Source organism: Falco peregrinus, chromosome 3 (genome assembly GCF_023634155.1).
Source record: "Falco peregrinus isolate bFalPer1 chromosome 3, bFalPer1.pri, whole genome shotgun sequence".
Lineage (NCBI taxonomy): Eukaryota > Metazoa > Chordata > Aves > Falconiformes > Falconidae > Falco > Falco peregrinus.
The window spans coordinates 107065264-107083912 of NC_073723.1; the positions used below are offsets into that span (position 1 = coordinate 107065264).

Sequence of the window (18649 nt, forward strand, 5' to 3'; positions counted from 1 at the left end):
TACCAGCTGCAGGGTCATGCACTGGGGCAAGCAGGCATTTCAGGCAGTGGGTTGGAAAAGGTCCTGAGCAGGAACCTGTTTTCTTGCCCAAAGACCTCTGCCTGTGCTTGGGCATTCCTGCCCGAATTGCGCCATGCTCTGTGTGCCCACTGCCACTGCCTCTTGTCCTGCAGGCTGTGAGAAGCACCGGTACGGGGTGGGCTGCCAGCAGACCTGCTCCTGCCGCAACGGGGGACTGTGTGATGCAGCCAACGGCTCCTGTTTGTGTGCGCTTGGGTGGACGGGGAAATCCTGTGAATTAGGTAAACCTGACTTGAGTGCATTGTCCTTCACCAGCCCAGTAACTGCAGGGCTCGCTCAGTCTGTTTCATACCGGGTCCAGTTTCTGTTATCCCTGCCTGTGCCTGTTGGCCTGACCTGAGGCGCAGGAGCGGGGCCGGGGCCGGCTCGCTGCCCGCTGAGCAGCTCTGCTGCTGCATCTCCCCCGCAGGATGCCCGCCGGGAAGGTACGGTGCCAACTGCCAGCTGCGCTGCGCCTGCCTGCACAACGCCACCTGCGACTCCCTGACGGGAGCCTGCCGCTGCCCCGCCGGCCGCTACGGGCCCCTGTGCGAGCACAGTGAGTTGTGCCCATGGAAGAACCTTTGGCTTTGCGAGGGGCGGTTGTTTTCTAAAGCTGGTCTGGAGGGCAGGACCATGGGACAAAGGTGTGACCTGCTGCAGTTGCACATGTGGTGGCATGCGCCGGTGGGCTCACTCTTACTGGTGTTCACAGCGAACCCGTCCCGGGCGGCAGAAGTAGTTGCAAGAAGGTAGTTTCTGTTCTCTCCGTGAGATTGTTGGATACAGAGGTGCTGTTTCAAGGCAGCTGGGTGTGCAGGTCACCACTGCGCAGCTTGGTGTGGGGGTGCTGAGCAAACCCTTCGGGGCTGAAATGCTGTGCTCTGCATCTGAGCATCGCTGCGGCTTGGTCCCCGGCCACTGAACAACCGCAGGCGTCTGGGCACTTGGAGAAAAAGCTCGCTGCTTCTCTCTGGTGGGCTGATGGAGGCTTTGCTGCAGAGGCTGCCTGCAGCAGAGCCTGAGTTCCACCCAGCCGTGCTTTAATGAGCTCTCCACCTGGCTCCGTCCCAGGTTGTCCTCCGGGTTTCCACGGAGCTGGCTGCCGGGAGCGCTGCGACTGCGAGCACGGAGCAGTCTGTGACCCAGCCACCGGTCGCTGTCAGTGTCCTGCTGGGTTCGGCGGCGAGCGCTGTCAGTCAGGTACCCCATCCTCCTCTGGCTTCCCAAGAAACAAGTTGGCTCCCGAGGTGAGATCTCATAGCGCGTGTGCCGTATCTCACCTCTCAAAACAGCCTGCAAGGAGGGAACGTACGGCCAGGGATGCCAGCAACTCTGCGACTGTGTCGGTGATGCGCCCTGCGACCCGGCCACGGGGCGCTGCCTGTGTCCCCCAGGGAAAACTGGCCCCAAGTGCAGCTCGGGTGAGTCAAGCCACAGCCTGGGGCAGTGAGAAAGGGGAGCGGACAAGAGGGGCACTGACAGTAAGCTAGGAGCCCAGTCATAACGTGGATGCAAAACCCCTCTTGTTGGAGCTGAATTCGTGTGGAAGGGGACTTTCTTTTTTGTGTGCGTCCCCTCAAAGAGTAAGAGGGCATCTGAACAGTGGTAGTCACCTCTCCAACCTCACTTTGTAGTCAGATCTGAATGCAAATCCTCCCCCAGCCTCCAGTGCCTTTGTATTTAGATCGCCAGACTCAAAAGGATGAGGGGCAAATGCAAAAGGGCCACCTTGTTGGCCTTGGGATGCTCTGATGTCCTGTATCACCAGGGCTGAAGAGCAGGCTGGGGCAGGGGCAGGCAGAGCTCCCCGCCTTGTGCCCTCGGCCGCCACTGCAGGCTCTGGCTGTTGCACAGCGGGAACTGTCTGAGCATTTTTGCTCAGCCGCAGAAGCTGCCAGCAGCGGTCTGAGTGCCTCTCTGCCCCCTCACTAGACTGCCGGCCAACCAGGTATGGCCCCGACTGCAGCCTGATGTGCCAGTGTGCCCCCAGCAGCTCCTACTGCAACGCTCAGAACGGCCAGTGCCTCTGTCTGAACGGGTACATGGGGCCGACGTGTCGGGAAGGTAATGTATAGGCGCAGTGAGTACCGCTGAAGGCGCACGGTGGGGGGATCCAAATGCAAAAGCAGCTGCTGTGGAGGATGCTGCGGTACGCGTGCGTGGGCTGTGGTGCATGCCCTGGTGGGCTGGTTTTGGCAGTGGCACTATCAACTAAAACAAGTTATGTGGTGTAGCACCTACCTCTTCCCAAGGCCCTCATTTGGTATGATTTGTTCACTGTCACCCCAGCCATGAGGGAGGTTTTATGAAGATGCAGGCTGTGTGCTGACAGTGCCGTGGAAATAAAGCTGTTGAGTAGCCTAAACCCCAACTGTGCCGGTGGTAATGCCAGGACCCTTCTGTGCGGGTAAAGCCCACTCTTTTCTGGGCACACCAAAACAAAATGAGCCCATGGGCTGACCACAGTGGAACACCCTCCCTCCCCCCACCTTATTTCTGCCCAAACCCTGATTGAATTTGTTGGCTCAGAGCATTGCTGCGGGGATGGGTGGCGGGATGGTCTGGCTTGCTTTGCAAGTGGTACCCTTCACCTGCCACTGGCCGAGCACCCCTCCTCAGTCCCAGGTCAGTAACAGACCCTGACAAGTGGCCTGTTGCACACCCCAGCTGCAGGCAGCAACCTAAAAATGCTGCTCCAATGTGCAGCAGCAGAGCGGGGCCAGCGCTCCCAGGTCCTGCCTTCCCGGCGGGGAGGGAGCAGGGCAGGGGGTGCAGCCCCCAGGCAGGGCAGCAGGCAGGAGGGTCAGCCCTGGAGCATCTCCCCTCCAGAGCCATAGGCTGGCTGTGACCACCACGGCACAGACCACGAGGACTGACTTGTCCCGGCTTCCCTTCCAGCTGTGCAGCCCCCAGCACCCACTGGCTCACCCCCGCCCCAGGGGGGGCTCGCGATGGACGGGCACTAGGTCCTGCAGCTGCCGCCAGCGCTCCCTCAGTGTGACCAAGCAGCCACCTGAAGAAGCCAACATCCTATTTAATGAACTTGTTTACAAGCCATGGGAGAGGTTATCATTTCTTGACAGCCTAAGCTGCTGCTCTTGGAGTTGCTGAGTGAGGCTGAAGTGCCCAGTATAACCAGTTCACTGTGACAGCAGGGGCTGGCCTCCGGGCACACTGCGGGGGCACACACGCCAGCACGGGCGCACACCCTTGGCCAGGCACCAGAAGGAACAGTTGAGAAGCTTTTGCTTCTGGTCAGCGGACTTTGGTGGCTCACGGCAAATTGCTGGCCTTCATCTTTTGGGGGCTGGGCTGGCGGGGGCTGAAGTTACGGTCTGAAATAGGTATTTATGCAAAAGTACGGGACTAGTGTTGTCAGGACTGATGGCTGAATGTGTCCGGCACTCCTGTAAGAAGCATCAGCCCGCATGAATTGTTATTTTTTAAAAAATTTGAATTTGCAATGTAATTTTATTGTAAATTATCACGTGCCGTGGGGGAAGGCGCTGGGCTCTGGCACTGACCCCACCACCTCTGCAGAGCCAGTGCCCACAGCCCGACCCCCTCTGCCAGCTCCAGTTACGAGCCCCCCAGCTGGCATTTCCAGCACCAGGCAATGCCTGCCTTGCTGGCAGCGCGGGGGGCTCTTGACAAGCTTTGCAGGGGGGCAGGAGCCTGTTTTTCACACCGGGAAAAGCCCACTTGAGCTGCCCGTGTCGTTTGTAAAGTAAGCCTTAATTAAGTGTAGTAATCAAAGACAGCGTGTGGATAGACACAAAGCTCTTGCATGGTCCGGTAAATGCAAATCCCAGTTGAAGTGTTCTCGCCCCAAGCCTGCACCCTGCGCTGTTTTTCCGTTCCAGTTGCAGCGAGGAGCTGGGAAGGGGATGGAGGCGGGAGGAGCAGCCAGGAGGCTGCCACCTGCGGCAGCGGGGACCGTGTCACCCCAGCAAGGGCACCGGGCTCCCGGACCTGCCGCCTGCCCCAGCCAGGCCCCGTCATCTGTTTGCACAAAGCTCTTGGGTAGGTCGGCCCGAGAGCTGCCAATGTCGAGAGAAGCCAGGCTCTGCGAGGGGCTGGGACGGCCCCGTCCCCGCACATCTGCCTCTGCTGCTGCCGCAGCACAGCCCTGCCCAGGCGCTTGGCCTTTAAATTATTCCCACGGGGGCCAACTGAAAATAATAAAAGAATTGTTTCTTTTCCTGATGGAATTTATTTTAAACTGTATATAACTTGTAATTTTTTGCTAATTCTTTTCTTATTTTATTTCTTCCTTAACAGTATTTTTTGCATTAGGTATCATTATTGTGAAGAAATAATGTTAATATAAGTACGTAGTGAAGGACCAAAATTGTGTAATTAAGGTTGTATGTTGTATGATTGATAACCAGGGAGTAGGAAGATGTTGTCCATGTGCCAAATGACCCTGACCAGCCCTGCTCTAGTCGCGCTGCCGATTCTCCAGACAATCATAGGGTTTGTTAGTTCGCCTTGACGTGACCGGTGCGTTAGACGAAGGTTTCTCTGTAGTTCCTCGGCCGCTTGGAAAGCAAACGCAGCCCCCACCCGAAAGCCAGCAGCCCCTCCCCGCGCGCCCGGCCACTGAGCACCGGCAGCCCGGCTCCGCAGGGCAAGCAGTGTGCCGGGACAGACCCGGGAGCCGGCGGGTGCAGCCGGGGGGCCGGCAAGTGATGCCACCGTGCCAGCAAGCCACACCACCATGCCAGCAAGCCATGCCACCGTGCCAGCAAGTGATGCCACCGTGCCAGCAAGCCCTGCCACTGTGCTGGCAACTGATGCCACCGTGCCAGAGAGCCATGCCGCCGTGCTGGCATGCCATGCTACTGTGCCAGCAAGTGATGCCACTCCAGGAGAGCACAGAAATGTAGCCCGGCCTTACACACGGGGATAGATGGGTCCTGTCCCGTTACAGCACGAAAGCCTGAGCTGCAGCTCCGTGGCTCCTGGTACCTGCCTGGAGGAAACTGTACGTCTAAGCATGGGACTGCAGCAACTTTGTACCTGTATTTTTTTATATCATCATTTTTTTTCCTGTTCATATTTCTTAATACAGTTTGTTTGTTTCCTCTTTTCATGTAGCTACTGTCTCTTTTTGGATCCCGCCTCCTCTAACTTAGCACTCATGAAAATTTTTAAATTCTTCCACAGTTAAGAGAAATAAACAGAAAGCCTCACCAAATCTCGTACTTAACCTTGTCTGTCTCAGTCGATTACACTTCAAATGTGTTGCAACTGACAGTGGATTTTTAGTCAGCTATTCTGCAGGATGCTTTCCTAGAAGCGCAGGTGTGGAGGCCAGAACGATGCTGCCAGCAGAAGGACACTTGCTTTTCCGAGCTCGTGGTGGGGAAAACTGGCTCCCCAGTGTCCCCGCAACACGGAGCTGCATGCTCAGGGCCACCCGTTGCCACTAACAGGTTAAACACCGGGACCCACCGGTGCTGCTGACACTGCGTGCAGTTCCCATTTAGGCGAGGAGAACGCGGATTTCACTGGGCTCCAAGAATTTATTGTTAATCTAATTAATCTGTTGACAGTTTAATCAAAACAGCCACATCCCAACAATGCTGCCCCTGTGACTCCAAAGCCAGGCAGCACACGGAGCTGCCTCATCCTGAAATAGTAGGTGCTGGTTCCGCTCCACGAGGTGTGACTGGCTGAGCATCGAAGACCCCCAGCGGAGCTGCCCACCCATCTCCTGCCAGCGGCACTAAAGATTTGACCCATAAAAACCCCAGATGCAAACTGCTCCACTGTGACTAACGACCCTGCCTCAGCCCTCTTCAGCCCTCTTCGTTAATGACTTGTTGGTGCTAATCCTGAGGGAGAAGGGGAGGAGAGGGGACCATTCTGCTGTGGGAAGGCTGAGCTTTGACCCCCCCCCCAACTACATCCCTCTCCAGGAGGACCAAAACCCCTGCTTCTGCCTGGCCATCTCAGGAGATGGGAAGCGCAGCAGGGGCTACAGCACTGCTCCCTCTTGGTGTGCCTGGCTTCCTCGGCTGGCAGGACTCACAGATTGCTTCCCACTGGCCGGAGCATCCCATTCCTGGCCCCAGAGCTGACTCCAGAACAGCTTGGACTGCACCAGCCCCCAGCACCTGCCAGTTCAGCGTGGGACTGATGGGCGGTGGGCACCCTCGCCCTGTAGAGCGTGCACGAAAACCAAGAATAATTGTGGAGGGGGAGAGAAAAAAAAAGAAACAGGAGGGGAAAATGGGGTGAAGGAATAAGCCTAGCATATAGACTTAAGTTCCTAAAAAATTCTTGATTCAGGTATACACTCCCCATGTGCCGGGTCTTACCCCACAAGGCATACAGCCAGTGAGAGGGAGAGAGACGGCGGCACGAGCCGCTTCACAGAGCCCAGAACCCAGCCGCAGCCTTTTCAACTTCAGCCAGCACCTTGGCTGCCTCTTGAAGCCTGTTCCAGGTCATTAATATGAGCTTTGGCCAGGAGCGCTCAAATGCCAGGTCTCACATTAATTAGCTGCTGTCACGGCCACTACAAAGGCCAGTGCGGAACGGTAAGATCTGCCGCCTGTGACAGCTCAAGGGAAATGAAATTCAAGAATAAAGGCTCTCCCACTCCCTTCTCGCTATGGGCTCAGTCCGCAGAGGTTTGAAGACCCCTGACACGCCACGGCAGAGGCACCTTCCCTGGGCCATGAGCCTACACATTGGTCTCGACGCGCAGCCGCTCCATCCGGCGGACGTTGCACTCCACCGCCGTGCGGCTGGTGATCTGCCGAGCGCAGGACTGGGGAAACCAGCCCCTTTCGCCGTCCCTGAGCCTCTCACCCCAGCACCAGCCTAGGAGGAGAACAGAGCTGGTCACACAACGAGGAAGGGCCAGGACTCCTGGCGATGCAGGTGGAAGCAGAGGGCTGCACCGCTCCCCTTCCCACAGCGGGGCCAGCTGGAGGCACCCGGGGAAAGCTTTGCAGGGGAGGAGGTTGTGGATTTACTGCCTGTTCTGGGGCTTATTTCACTTCTGAGGTCTCTGCTGCTGGTTGCCAGCCACAGCCTGCACACAGGAGGCACTGGTAAGCAGCGCAGCAGCCGCCCATGGCAGTGCCACCGTCATCAGCCTCTGGGGACCTGCTGGGACACAGAGCCAGCCAGCGACATGGACCCCACCAGCAGCTAGGGCTTCCTGGAGGCTTCCAAAAATTGCCAAAATCCCAGTTCAGTGGGATCACTGAAGCTTCCCCACACACAGCTCTGCCCAAGGTAAGCCTTCCACGCCGTGGCTGGCACTTACCATCCTCGCCCCCCAGCACGAGGACAACGTCTGCCTGCTGCAGGGAAATCTCGTCTGCCTGCTTAGCCAGGTAGGCGCGGGTGATCTCCACTTGGCTCAGCTCTGCAGACGACAGCAAGAGGACAACAGGGACCCAGTGAAAGGCAGGACCAGCACCCCTGTTTGGCGGTGCCCCCCTCCCCAGCCCAGCCTGGCTGCCCACCCCTCCAGGCTCCACCGCAAGTCCTGCTCCGTTCCCCTTGGCCTCTCCTGCTGCCCCCTCCAAGCACGAACGCGGGGAGGGAAAGCCAAATCCCAGCCTACCACCAGCCTGAGGCATTCCTGGAATTTCATTGTGCTTCCTAGGAAATGTATTTAAGGTTTACTGTGACTGATAACTTAATGGGAGGCAATGCCCAACGAGCAAGGCGCGGTACCCTGAGCTCCCCTCTCCATCCACACACATCCTCAGTTCCTTCTCCGGCAGGAGCAGGTAAGAACAGGGTAGAAACCTGCAAATGCTCCAGCTCAAACACAAGCTCTAATCCCCGCACAGCCAGCCCTGCCCTCCAGGATGCTGGTACCTCCTTTAGGAGTGGTGTCAGGCTTTTCCTTTCCTCTGTGCATCAGCGCAGCAATCCACCGGGCCCGGTCACTCCTGGCAAAGGGAAAGACCAGATTACAGAGAAAGCCTTAGAGACGGCATCCGTGTTGCCAGCAGTAGCTTGGAAATTTCCTGCAGGACAAGCATTTGATCAAGAGCATTCAACGTAAAGATACTTCACAAGCAGTACACACCACCCAGCTGCTTTGCTTAATTTGGACAGTGGAAGCGTTATATGGGAATTATAAGGGAAATCAGAGAGAGAAACAAACAGAGCAAGGGGAGAAGCCTGTGCAGGTCCCCCATTCCGGGAGGAGGAGTGGGGAGGGAAAGGGCGCTTTGCAGAAGCCTCAGGGGGATTTCCAGGGCACCAGTTTATCCCACAAACAAGAATGTGCACCCTGTGAAATCCCACCGGCCCACTCACAGTGTCTCTGCTGACAGCACAATCTCCTCCCGCTTGCCCTCGCTGTCCTTCTCCATCACCACCCGGAGCAGGTGCCCACCGGCTGTGCCGCGGGCTGTGCCACCGCTCCCGCTCTTGCCAGGAGGAGGGGAAGGTGGGTCTGCAGTCTCAATCTTCTCCACCATGACCTGGTCCAGCGTGGTGTAGTTCATGACGGTATAGCTCTCCTCGCTGTGGCAAAGACGGGATCGGCAGCTCAGCCGCACGCAGCCAGAGAGAGGATGCAGCCGGCCAGGACCCAGCTGCCACCCAGTGCCAGCTCAAAGCCCCGGCAGGTGACGTTCAGCCGTCACAGTGAGGACATGAGCTGATGCCCAGGGGCAGGACATGGCTCTGTCACCTTGCCAGCAACCCACAAACAGAAGCAAGGCCACGGGCAGTGGAGCTGGGCGCTTCCCTTCTGGCTAACAAGGGACACTTCAATAAAGGTCAAAACGGGGAAATCTCAAGAATTTCTTAAGCTACACACTGCTTGGGCAGCTGAGGCTTTCACCCCCTTAGTTGTCTTCCAGGGAAAGGAAGCCACGTGCTGCTTGGGCAATGAGATTTTCATCCCCCTAGTTGTCTTCCCAGGAAAGGAAGCCCCTCTGAGCCTTACCTCTTCTTCTTGGTTATGATCAGGACGTCATTGAACAAGAAGAGGTAGCAGAGCCTGCCGGCGCCTCGGCGGAAGATGCCCACCTCTTCCGACAGCAGCAGGTGCAGCTCCCCCCGCTTCAGCAGCCAGCGGGAAGCAGAGATCAGCGGGAAAGGCTGAAACGGAACCAGGGGAAGTCTGACTTCATACCCCTCTCACAAGCGGCACGCAAAATCAAGCCAAGAAGCTGTATTTGAACTTGCAGCGGCCCCTGGGCTCGGTCAGGATGGACACATCACATGCTTTTAGATATCTTTTCCAGGAGGCAGGCGGGCAAGCGGAGCAGCAGTGCACCCCACTGCAGCCCATCTGGAGACACAGCCCCCCCAACTGCGGCCGTGGGGCACAATGTCGAGGCTTTACTGCTGCCCTTGAGTGAGCTGCCCACATCTGACAGTCCGTACAGACAGACGAAGCCCCAGGTCTGTCTGGAACAAGACAGCAAGGGCAGGCGTTGCTGCCAGCCGACCCACCCACGTAAAACCTCCTCTCGTCAGAGACGAGTCCAGCTCTCACCACTCGTGTGCACGAGGTGAAAGCTCAGGGCAAGGCAGAAGAGACAGTGAAGGGTTGTGAGGGACAGCGGATTATCCAGGACTGAACCCTCCGAGCTGGCAGGGCAGGTGCCCAGACACTTCAATTTGAGTCAGAACAGCAGGAAGAACAGTCACCCCGGGCACGGAGCGGTGGTGCTGCTCCTGGCAGCAGCGATGCTGCGGCTGGCCAAGGCTTCCTGGAAGGATTCCCGGGACAGGTCTGACACGCCTGGGCTGGGCCACTCTAACAGCGCACCCCAGCAGATCTCCCCCTGCCACTTCCACAGGACCTCACCTTCTTTTTTCCAAATTCCAGCTGTTTCTGCAGGGTGTACATCTGCTCTGTCCTCTCCATAGCACGAGCTCCCTCATTGCAGTTCTTCACAAGCTAGAAGGAGAAAACCACCACAAGTGGAGAATGACGGGGTGCTGAGCCCATCCATCCCCCACACTGGCACCAGTACTGCCGGCGAAGGCTGCCCTGCGTCCCCGGGCAGGGGGAACAGCCGGGTCCCGGCACCCGTGACAGGCAGCCGGAGGGTCCCCTGCCAGGGATCTTCAGCGGAGAGATGGCGCGTCTGCTCTGCCTGCAGAAGGACCAAAGTGAAACCACACCAACACCGAGCTTCACCGAGGGGCAAGAGGAAGAGGAAGAATCATCTGAAGAGAGGAGGTTTAGACAGGAGGATGAGCAATCAGACAGACGGAGGGGAGGACAGAAGCCTTCCACAGGCAGGGGAAGCAGCAGCACCCTTTGCACCGCCGAGAGGGCGGCCGCGTGGCACCCCAGCCCCTCGCGCTGCCTGTCCCAAGCAGAGACCCCCCTGCCAGCCGCCCCCCCAGCCCACGGAAGGGTGGTCCCGCTGGCCCAGCCAAGGCAACGTGCATTTTGTCCCCCCACTGGATGAGCGAGCAGGACAGACCATGAGTGGCAGGAGCGCACTGCCAAGAGCCGATCTTCAGGGACACAAAAGGAAGAGCTGCCACCGCCACTTTGGTGGCCATAACCTCCATGGTGCATTGCCTTGTGCGGATGACCACCAGGTGGGAAAGCAGATGGAGATGAGACGTGGGAGCAGGAGCAGCACACGGCTCATGACTGCTACTGCTTCTGCTGCTCCTTCACTCCTCCACGCTTTGCTTTGTTTACTGCTCCTTGCCTACATCTCCAAAAACCATGGCAAGTGTCGCAGCTCGCTGTCACCTCAAGGGAAGTTCTGAGAAAGGAGAGCACTAATGGAGAAGATGACACTGAGGGAAGGACAAAAGACGGGCCAAATAGGGAAGAAGAAAAGAAGTCAAGAAAAGGAAAAAACCCAAGATCAGGTGAAAAAGGTGACCAAGGGAGAAGACATGTACCCCCAGCAGCTATTTGGAGCAGAGAAGTCTCAAGTGAACCGACGCAGGGAGGAAAACCAAGAGGCCAGAAGGGCAGGGTGAGGGAGCGGTGCACTGGGAGGAAGAAAGGTGGACGGCGGGCAGCCGGGCCTCACCTTGCTGATGGCTTTCAGCGCTTGGGTGGCAGCTCCGTACGCTGCAGTGCCTGCTTTTGTTTTTTGACAGAGGGTCTAGAATTTCAAGATAAGACGCTTTAGTGATATTGCAAGACTGCGCACCAACTGCTTCCCTGGGATTTCGGGATGCGACACGTGCTCGAGCTGTCCCCAGCTGCCAGCCTGGCAGTGGGACAGGTCAGAGCCAGGTTTAACAGTGCTGGTAGCTGTGAAGCCAGTTTCTGCTGGGACTTTCCCATCAGATACGTGCCTGACCAACAACGTCACCCTGCACACGGGGCAGCCCCCCCAGCCCTCACCCCTGCAGCCTGTTACAGACTGGGAGCAGTTACTAGAAATCCCATACCCAGCAGCTTTGCTGTTTAGAGCTGCTGGGTCCCAAAGTCCTGGATTTCAGTGAAGACCTGCTTTCCCTTCCTGGGCCACCTGACCATTAATCAAAGAGGACGCTCATGCCACCACACCCTGGGTACCCAGATGCAGCACGGGGCACTGAAGTACCACATGTCACTCAGGTGGACAGTGCCGAGATGGGAAGCGTTATTCACAAAGCCTTAAGCTGCGCATCTGACACCCACGAGAAGCAGATCACTCTGGATCCAAATCCTGAATACAGGCTCGAGCATCCCAGCCTCAGCTCCCCATGGGATGGAAGGCCAAGCAGAAGGCTGTCCTGAGCTCAGCAAACCAAGAAGGGTATAAACAGTCACCTCTTCAGAGGGGCCAAGCAACGCCACAGTGTGACTTACTTACATCTAACAGCAGAGGAAGGCGTGTTACCCTCTGCATAGGGAGAATGAGAAATGAGATCATTGGCAGGCCTCCACATTCTGGTTTCCTTTCAATTTGTTTCAAGGTCTCTTTAAATAAGGGGTTTGTGGTTCTGGAACAGGACAAGAAAGCACCGTTAACTCTCTTCTTCAGTTATCAAGATTCTCCAGCAGCCTTCCCTGCATGGGAAATGCGGTGCAGTGACCGCTCTGCCTCTGGTGCTCCGTGGCAGGTGGCCACGCTCAGAGCACACAGCTGGGGCAGAAAATGGACTGATCCATTAAGCAGGCGATAGAAAAGCACGTGGAGATGTCGAGTCCACTGGCAGAAGGGTAATGCCATAGATGTGCCAACAGCGGACACAAACGTGACCTGTACCACCAGTATGATGGGGAGAACAGCCTCCATACAAGTCCCTAACACACCCCATATGTGTTATTGATGTATTTGATATATATATATATATTGATGTATATTATAAGACCTGCCTGACTTCAGTACATGGTAGCATCACCCCCACTTATCCTCGCCCTTCTTACAGCACAACTCAAATCATGTCCTAATCACCCTGCACAGACACACTGAGGTTTAGAAGTTGACCTCTGCTCAAAAAGCAGACAGCCTTCCCTAGGGAAAAGGAAACAGCCACAGGGAGCCACGTGCAGGTCACGGCCCCATTTGCCCCATGTGCAGCCAGCCAGCCCCCCTGCAGCCCGGAGACCCCTTGCAGGCAACCTCTTTGCAAGTCCAAGCCCTCAGCAGTACTCACAGCAGCTTCTGAAGTGTCCTCTGCTGGTAGACTTCATTGGAGCAGTAGCTGATGTAGGGATTGAAGTGGTTTGAGGCGTGTTCTTCCACTATGTCACTGATGTCAGGCATTAGAACGTTTTCCTGGTGTCGCTTCTCTAAGTCTTCAAAGAAGCTAAGGAGAGAATTTCAAGTAACTTCACTACACGACCCATAAGGGCTGGACAAACTGAACAGATGTTTAACAACGCTCCCACTGCAACTCTTCCCGTTTTCCCAGAGGGTCCCTTCTGCACAGGTCAGCTCCGTGCAGCGGAGACAGCCACATCCCCAGTGTGGCTCCCAGCAGCTCCGCTGCAGAGATGGGGGACGCAGCTCCAGAGCTTCCCCGGCCCCCAGATGCACACGCTTCCTCCGTTCCCGCACAAGATCCCTCCTCCGCTTTAGCTCTCTGGGAAAATTAATTTCTGCCCCATCAGGGCCGCTCCTGCCCAGCTGTGGGAAGCCGCAAGCCCTCGCCGCCCCCGCAGCAGTTCCCAGGCCTGCTGCAGCCCTGCCTGCGCTCTCCTCCGGCTGCTTTCCCACACGGACACGGCTCGCCGGACGCCCCCAGCACTGGCTCCCGGGGTGTTCGCTCCCCTCTCCCCGGCAGCAGAGCCCACGCTTGCGCCGGCTCTTTGAAGGTGCCATTGGAGTTTTGGCACCGCAGCAATCCCCAGCCCGCGCTTCGGAACAGCAACTTCGGAGCAGCCACAGCAACTCGGCTGCCCCATGCCCCAGCCTCAGCGGCCCCCGCTTTCGGCCACGCCAGAGCTACCGGCTCCCCCTGCCTGGCTCCCCAGCCCAGAGGCAAAGGGAGGGACCACCGCTGTGGCAGCACCGGGCACCCGAGGAGGAATTTTCAGGCAAAGCAGAGCAGGGGGATGGGACTCAGCCAGCTTTTGGTGCCCCATTGCAGCCACAGGGCTGAGCACCACTGTAATAATCCAGTAAAAAGCTGGGTGTCAGGATAACAGACATTTCCACTAGACATTTGAGTGCCGAGCGTGTAACAGCAGGAAGGAGCTGCTCGGCAGCGTGCCACGGCACAAGGCACTAGGCGGGATGTCCCAGTACCACCAACTATCCAAGGGACGGTTGTTTTCAATGGGAAACAAACAGAGGTCAGAGCCCCCCCTCCAGACCTGCCTGGTCCCAACCCCCCGCCGACGGCCCCCACTTGCCTCGTGCTGACAGTCAGGATGTCGCTGATGTTGGAGAAGAGGTGGTGATGCTCCGTCTGCGTCATGGTCTCCTTCAGCTCCTCTGACCTCATGAAGTGGCACACCAGGATGCCCAGGCTGTGCATGTAGGAGTACTCAGAAGTGATGATCTCAAACATTGCCTGAAAAAAGCAGGGCACTGGAGATGTGACAGCACAAACTGACAAAACAAGGCAGTGAATTAAAACTTGCTGTATCTTATTTACATTCGGTTGGCACGAAGCCACTGGAAATAGCTTCGATCCAACAGTACGGCATTGCCTCTACCATCTCAGGCACTGCCTGGCCTACACCAATAACTTCAGCGTGGTTTAGGACACTCGGTCATTAACAAGCCCCAGCACTAAGACATTTCCCCTTCCAGTGGCTATTTCCCATCAGCATCCAGAAGAGTTGCCTGCCTCCCTGCCAGGACACGGGGATGAGCCCTCCCAGCACCACCCAGTCCCAGAGCTGGAAGCAGCAGCACAACAAACCCCATAGGCAGGAGCTGAGCCCTGCTCCGCGCCGACCCCTGGGCTCGGGGGCTCAGACATGGCCACGCGCGTCCCTGCTGCTATCGGCGCTTATGCCGCACTCCTGGCCATGTCTAAGGCTCCTCTCACCTCCTGCCGTTTGCGCTCTTCAGGGGATATCTTTCGCAGGATGCCCGCTTCCAGCACCTGTGGGCGAGAGGCCGGGATTAATAAATAAATAAGTAAATAAAGACAGACGAGCTTTAAGATCCCTTCCAACCCAAACCCATCACAAGATTCTACGCTCGCAGCCGCCTCCACCGCCACCGGCGGTCCTTGCACGCCCTCTAGTGCGGTCCGCGGCTGCGCCCACCCCGCGCATCCCACCAGCGCAGCTCCCACCGCAGCTGCCAGCCCACGGCGGTTCGCTGATGCTGCTCCACGGGAGGAGACCACCCTCCCGAGGGCCAGCGGGGAAAGCCTTCCCCTGTCTGTGGGTGAAGCTCCCGCAAGCAGCGGCTCAGCCGGCATCCCAACGAGCCTGGGCAGGAACCTGCGCGTCCCAGCCGGGGCTGGACAGCCCCAGAACATCCCACTGCAAAGACTAATACCGCAGAATTAGCCCCTCACAGCTTGTCTGGTAGCTCGGCAAGCTTTTAAAAGACATGCAGCTGGGGCTGCAACACAACTCGAGCACCGGAGCAGCCTGTGGCGAGGGCAACCGTGGCCTTTGGGACCCTCCGGGCTGGGCTGCTGCCCCTACCTCTGGGAGCTGGCTCCAGGTCACCTGCGCCGGGCGATAGCTCTGCACCACGATAGCGGCATCCGGACGGGACGGCTCTTCTGGGATGGGTTCCTCCAGCAAATCCTCATCTGACTCATGGCCGATGGAGTTCAGACCTCTCTCACGGATTTCCTGATACAGCCGGGGCTCTGCAGAGGAGAAGGCATGAGGTCAGTGAAGCCTGTCCCAGCTGCAGCCCATGGCTCCCCTTCCCAGCACCACCTCACCCCATCGGCCAAAAGCCCTGCCATGAGCGCCAGGGCCAGGAGCCAGCGCCTCCCTGCTGAGGCTGGACTTTGCACCGATCAGCCAGCAGCTCCTGCTCCTGACAGCTTCCCACAGCCACACACCGCACACAGCTCTCCCCCGTCTGCCCAGAGCAAGCCAAGCCGGGAGCGAGCACGGCCGCAGCCTGAGCATCACCGTGCCCCTGGGAAAGCAGGGCTGCAATGCTCCTCTTGCAGGTGGGGAAACAGAGGCAAGAGCGATGGCCCCAGGCCAGGGACAAGCGGCAGCACACGTGGCAAAGGGACTTCTAGGGATTCACATCCCCAAGAAGTGCCCTGCGAGGCTGGGGGACGCCAGAGCCGGTGCTCTTGGTAAGACGGGAGGCAGCACTCACGGTCCTTGAACGAGCCGCCGCGCTTCTGCACCCGCCTCCGCCCAAAGGTTCTCTGCAAGAGGAAGAGGAGAACACACCGCAGTTACTGTATTTCTGTGGCCCTGGGAAGCGTTTAGCACCTTCAGGGAAGGGAAGGTACCTGCGCAGCCAGTCAGCAAATACCACCCCGTTCTTTCAGCCCAATTTTTCTTAGCTTTTGTTTGCCTTACCAAAGTGACTCAGCTTTCACCTTGCGTTATCGGGGTCACCATCTAAGCCATTCTGTAGTTACACCGCTGCCTTTCACATCTATCTGCCTCACACCTGGACTTTGCCTGCACTGGAGTCTCCTTTTCCCCAGACCGGCTTCACCCATGTTTATGTACAACCAGCCGCCATCTCGGAGCCACACACCCGGCCAGCCCCACCCTGCAAACATGCCCGCAGCTGCCTGCCGACAAGCGGGGGCCCCGGCACAGCCAGTCTCCCCCCCCCTAGAGCCATGTCAGCTCTTTCCAGGCTCTCGGGACCTACAGCATCTGCGGGGCCATGCACGCTTCCCAAGGCACAAGTCACATCAGCAGGCTTGGCAAGCCCTGCCAGCTCCACGCCGGGCTCACGCAGCTCTGTAACCCACAAGAGCTGCAGGAAAAGGGCTCTGCGGGTCCCCAGCAGCAGCACATCACCAGGGAAAGCAGGGCTCCATCTCCACCCCAGAGCAAGTGGGCAACAGTGGCTGCAGAAACCCACCTTGTTCCTGCCGGGGCTGCGGGCAGGCAGGGCGCTGCCCTCCTCCGACACGGGTTTCAGCGAGGGGATGGTGGCCACCGGCTCCGGCTCCGTGCCCAGGCCCTTCATGGCCGCGCGATAGGACATGTTCCTCAGGTTGCGCTTCAGCCCCCCTCCACCATCATCCTCCACCTCCGGGGAGAGGCTGGGGACGGACACCCGCTTCGTGTCGGGGCCCAGGGGCTCCCGGCTGGACCCAGCCACCCCGAGGCTCTGGTGCCGGCAGGGGTTGGTCTTGGTCTTGGTGGAGACAGCCAGGCTTTTGGGGATCAGCTGCTGGGTTCCCACCTTCAGCGCAGCCGGGCTGTCCGTGCTGAGGACAATGCGGTGGGGCTCGGCCGAGGTGGGAGAGGTGGCTTCGGGCACCGTGGTGGAGCTGGGCCTCCTGGGGAGGTAGGTCGGGCTGGGGGGCTCCGGCCGCACAGGGTGGCATCGGTACTCCAGGAGAAAGGTCTTGTCGTCCACAAAGCTGCCAGGGGGGCTCTGAGACATGGTGGCGGCACAGTGAACCAGAAAGCTGCATAAGACAGAGACAGACGGCTGAGCACCTTCTTCCAGCATGGCAGAGGGCATTTCTGCAGCCACGGCCAACGCACCGATGCGCATGGGGAACCCCTGGACAGTGCAGGACCCAGGCTCCGCTCTCCCCAGGCGCTGCAGGCGGGCAGAGCCCATACAGACACCCCCTCACTGCCCGCGCATCCCTCAGAGCCGGGCTGGTGGCTCCTGACACCCGTGCCCAGTTTCAGGCAGAGCAGTGCAGGATGCGGCCAGGCACTGGGAAGCAGCCAGGGCAGGCCTGGAGCCCTGCTCCTCCTCCGCCACATCTCCATGTCCCCTCGAAACCCCCTTCAGGGACTAGGGGTGCTACCACCCAAGTCACCAGGGCCACCCTTTACCTTCCTGGCCTCCACCCCCCCGGGCTGACGTGCCGTGCGGACTGGTACCTGTCCCAGACCCCCCGGGGTGGCTGCACAGCACCACAGGCACCGTCCCCGTCCCCACAGCTCCTCGCCCCAGGCGAAGCGTACCGAGCTCCTCCTGTGCCACACCACGTACCCAGCACCCACAGAGCAAACAGCCCACAGCCCCTCACACCCACCGCCCACCCCATTGCACCATTTGAGGAAAAACCCCTGGTTTAATCGCTCTCAGCCACAACCTTGCTGCGTGCCATCGTCACCTCTGGCCGCTCCCTCGCCAAGGCCACAGACCAGGGACAGAAATTGCGGCAGGAAGGTGCTGCCCTGCACCGGGGGGGACCCGCCAGAGCCCCGACAGCAGCTCCCCAGGGCAAGGTGCCCCCATTTCCCTGCCCTGGGCCCAGGGGCATGTGCCCCTGGCCAGGGGGCTGCCCGACAGCCCCTCAGGAGCACTGCCTTCTGCTCGTCACCCCTGAGCTGAGGACCACGTGTGCCCTCGGCACAGCACCCAGCACCAGCACCCAGCACCCAGCACCAGCAGCAGGCATGCCTGCAGCCAAGGTGCTGCGTGCTGCCAGCTCCTCCGGCACTGCACAGCGACATGGGACCCCCCGCCATGGGAATCCCCCACCATGGAACCCCCCTCTTCCCCCATGGGAGACCCCCCCGTCATGGGAATCCCCCTCCAAGGGACACAGCCCCTCCCATAGGGCCCCCCTGCCATGGGAGTCCACCATCATGGGACCCTCTCTTCTCCCATGGGACCCCCCCTCCATAGGGATCCCTCTCCAAGGGACCCCCCCCCCCCCCCGGGACCCCCTGCCATGGGACTCCCTCTCCCCCATGGGACTCCCCTACCCACAGGAATCCCCCACCATGGGACCTCCCATGAGGACCTCCCCTCCCCCGTGAGACCCCTCCCTCCGCCACGGGACTCCCCCACCCACGGGAGCTCCCCCTCGCCCCCCCCACCCCTGCCGCATCACGGGTGCAGGGTGCAGGGGGTCCCCTCGGCCCGGTAACTCCCGCGCCCCCCAGCCCCGCGCAGGCAGCGGGGCACAGCCGGGGGGGCAGCCCCGGCCCGCTGCGGCCACAGAGATCCCCGGGACGGGCGGGCCCAGCGGGCGGCCGAAGCCCCCCCGGCTGCTCCCAGCGCCGGGACCCGCCTCCCCCCGGGGCCCAGCGCGGCAGCCCGGCCCTGCCCGCACCCCCCGGCGGGAGGCGGCCGCCCGC

At 59.2% G+C, this 18649-nt stretch overlaps 2 protein-coding genes across 3 annotated transcripts in view; one reads left to right on the plus strand and one right to left on the minus strand.

Moving 5' to 3' along the window:
* Positions 1 to 5267, plus strand: part of MEGF6 (multiple EGF like domains 6) — a 107328-nt gene extending 102061 nt beyond the window's left edge. For both annotated transcript variants that reach the window (XM_055799543.1, XM_013299571.3), the window contains 6 exons: positions 174 to 302; positions 491 to 619; positions 1135 to 1263; positions 1356 to 1484; positions 1996 to 2127; positions 2962 to 5267. In XM_055799543.1, the coding sequence (XP_055655518.1) occupies positions 174 to 302; positions 491 to 619; positions 1135 to 1263; positions 1356 to 1484; positions 1996 to 2127; positions 2962 to 3029 (716 nt within the window). In that variant the 3' untranslated portion in view covers positions 3030 to 5267. The remainder of the gene's footprint in view (positions 1 to 173; positions 303 to 490; positions 620 to 1134; positions 1264 to 1355; positions 1485 to 1995; positions 2128 to 2961) is intronic.
* A 304-nt stretch (positions 5268 to 5571) lies between these two features.
* ARHGEF16 (Rho guanine nucleotide exchange factor 16) lies at positions 5572 to 17542 on the minus strand. The gene is made up of 14 exons (XM_005237935.4): positions 16455 to 17542; positions 15726 to 15777; positions 15083 to 15252; positions 14470 to 14526; positions 13826 to 13986; positions 12625 to 12777; positions 11838 to 11967; positions 11064 to 11138; positions 9866 to 9958; positions 8996 to 9150; positions 8359 to 8568; positions 7912 to 7985; positions 7349 to 7450; positions 5572 to 6897 (listed from the first exon to the last, which is right to left on the minus strand). The coding sequence occupies exons 1-14, from the start codon at positions 17166 to 17168 to the stop codon at positions 6758 to 6760; spliced, it is 2286 nt and encodes a 761-aa protein (XP_005237992.3). The 5' UTR covers positions 17169 to 17542; the 3' UTR covers positions 5572 to 6757.
* Between the last annotated feature and the right edge of the window lie 1107 nt (positions 17543 to 18649).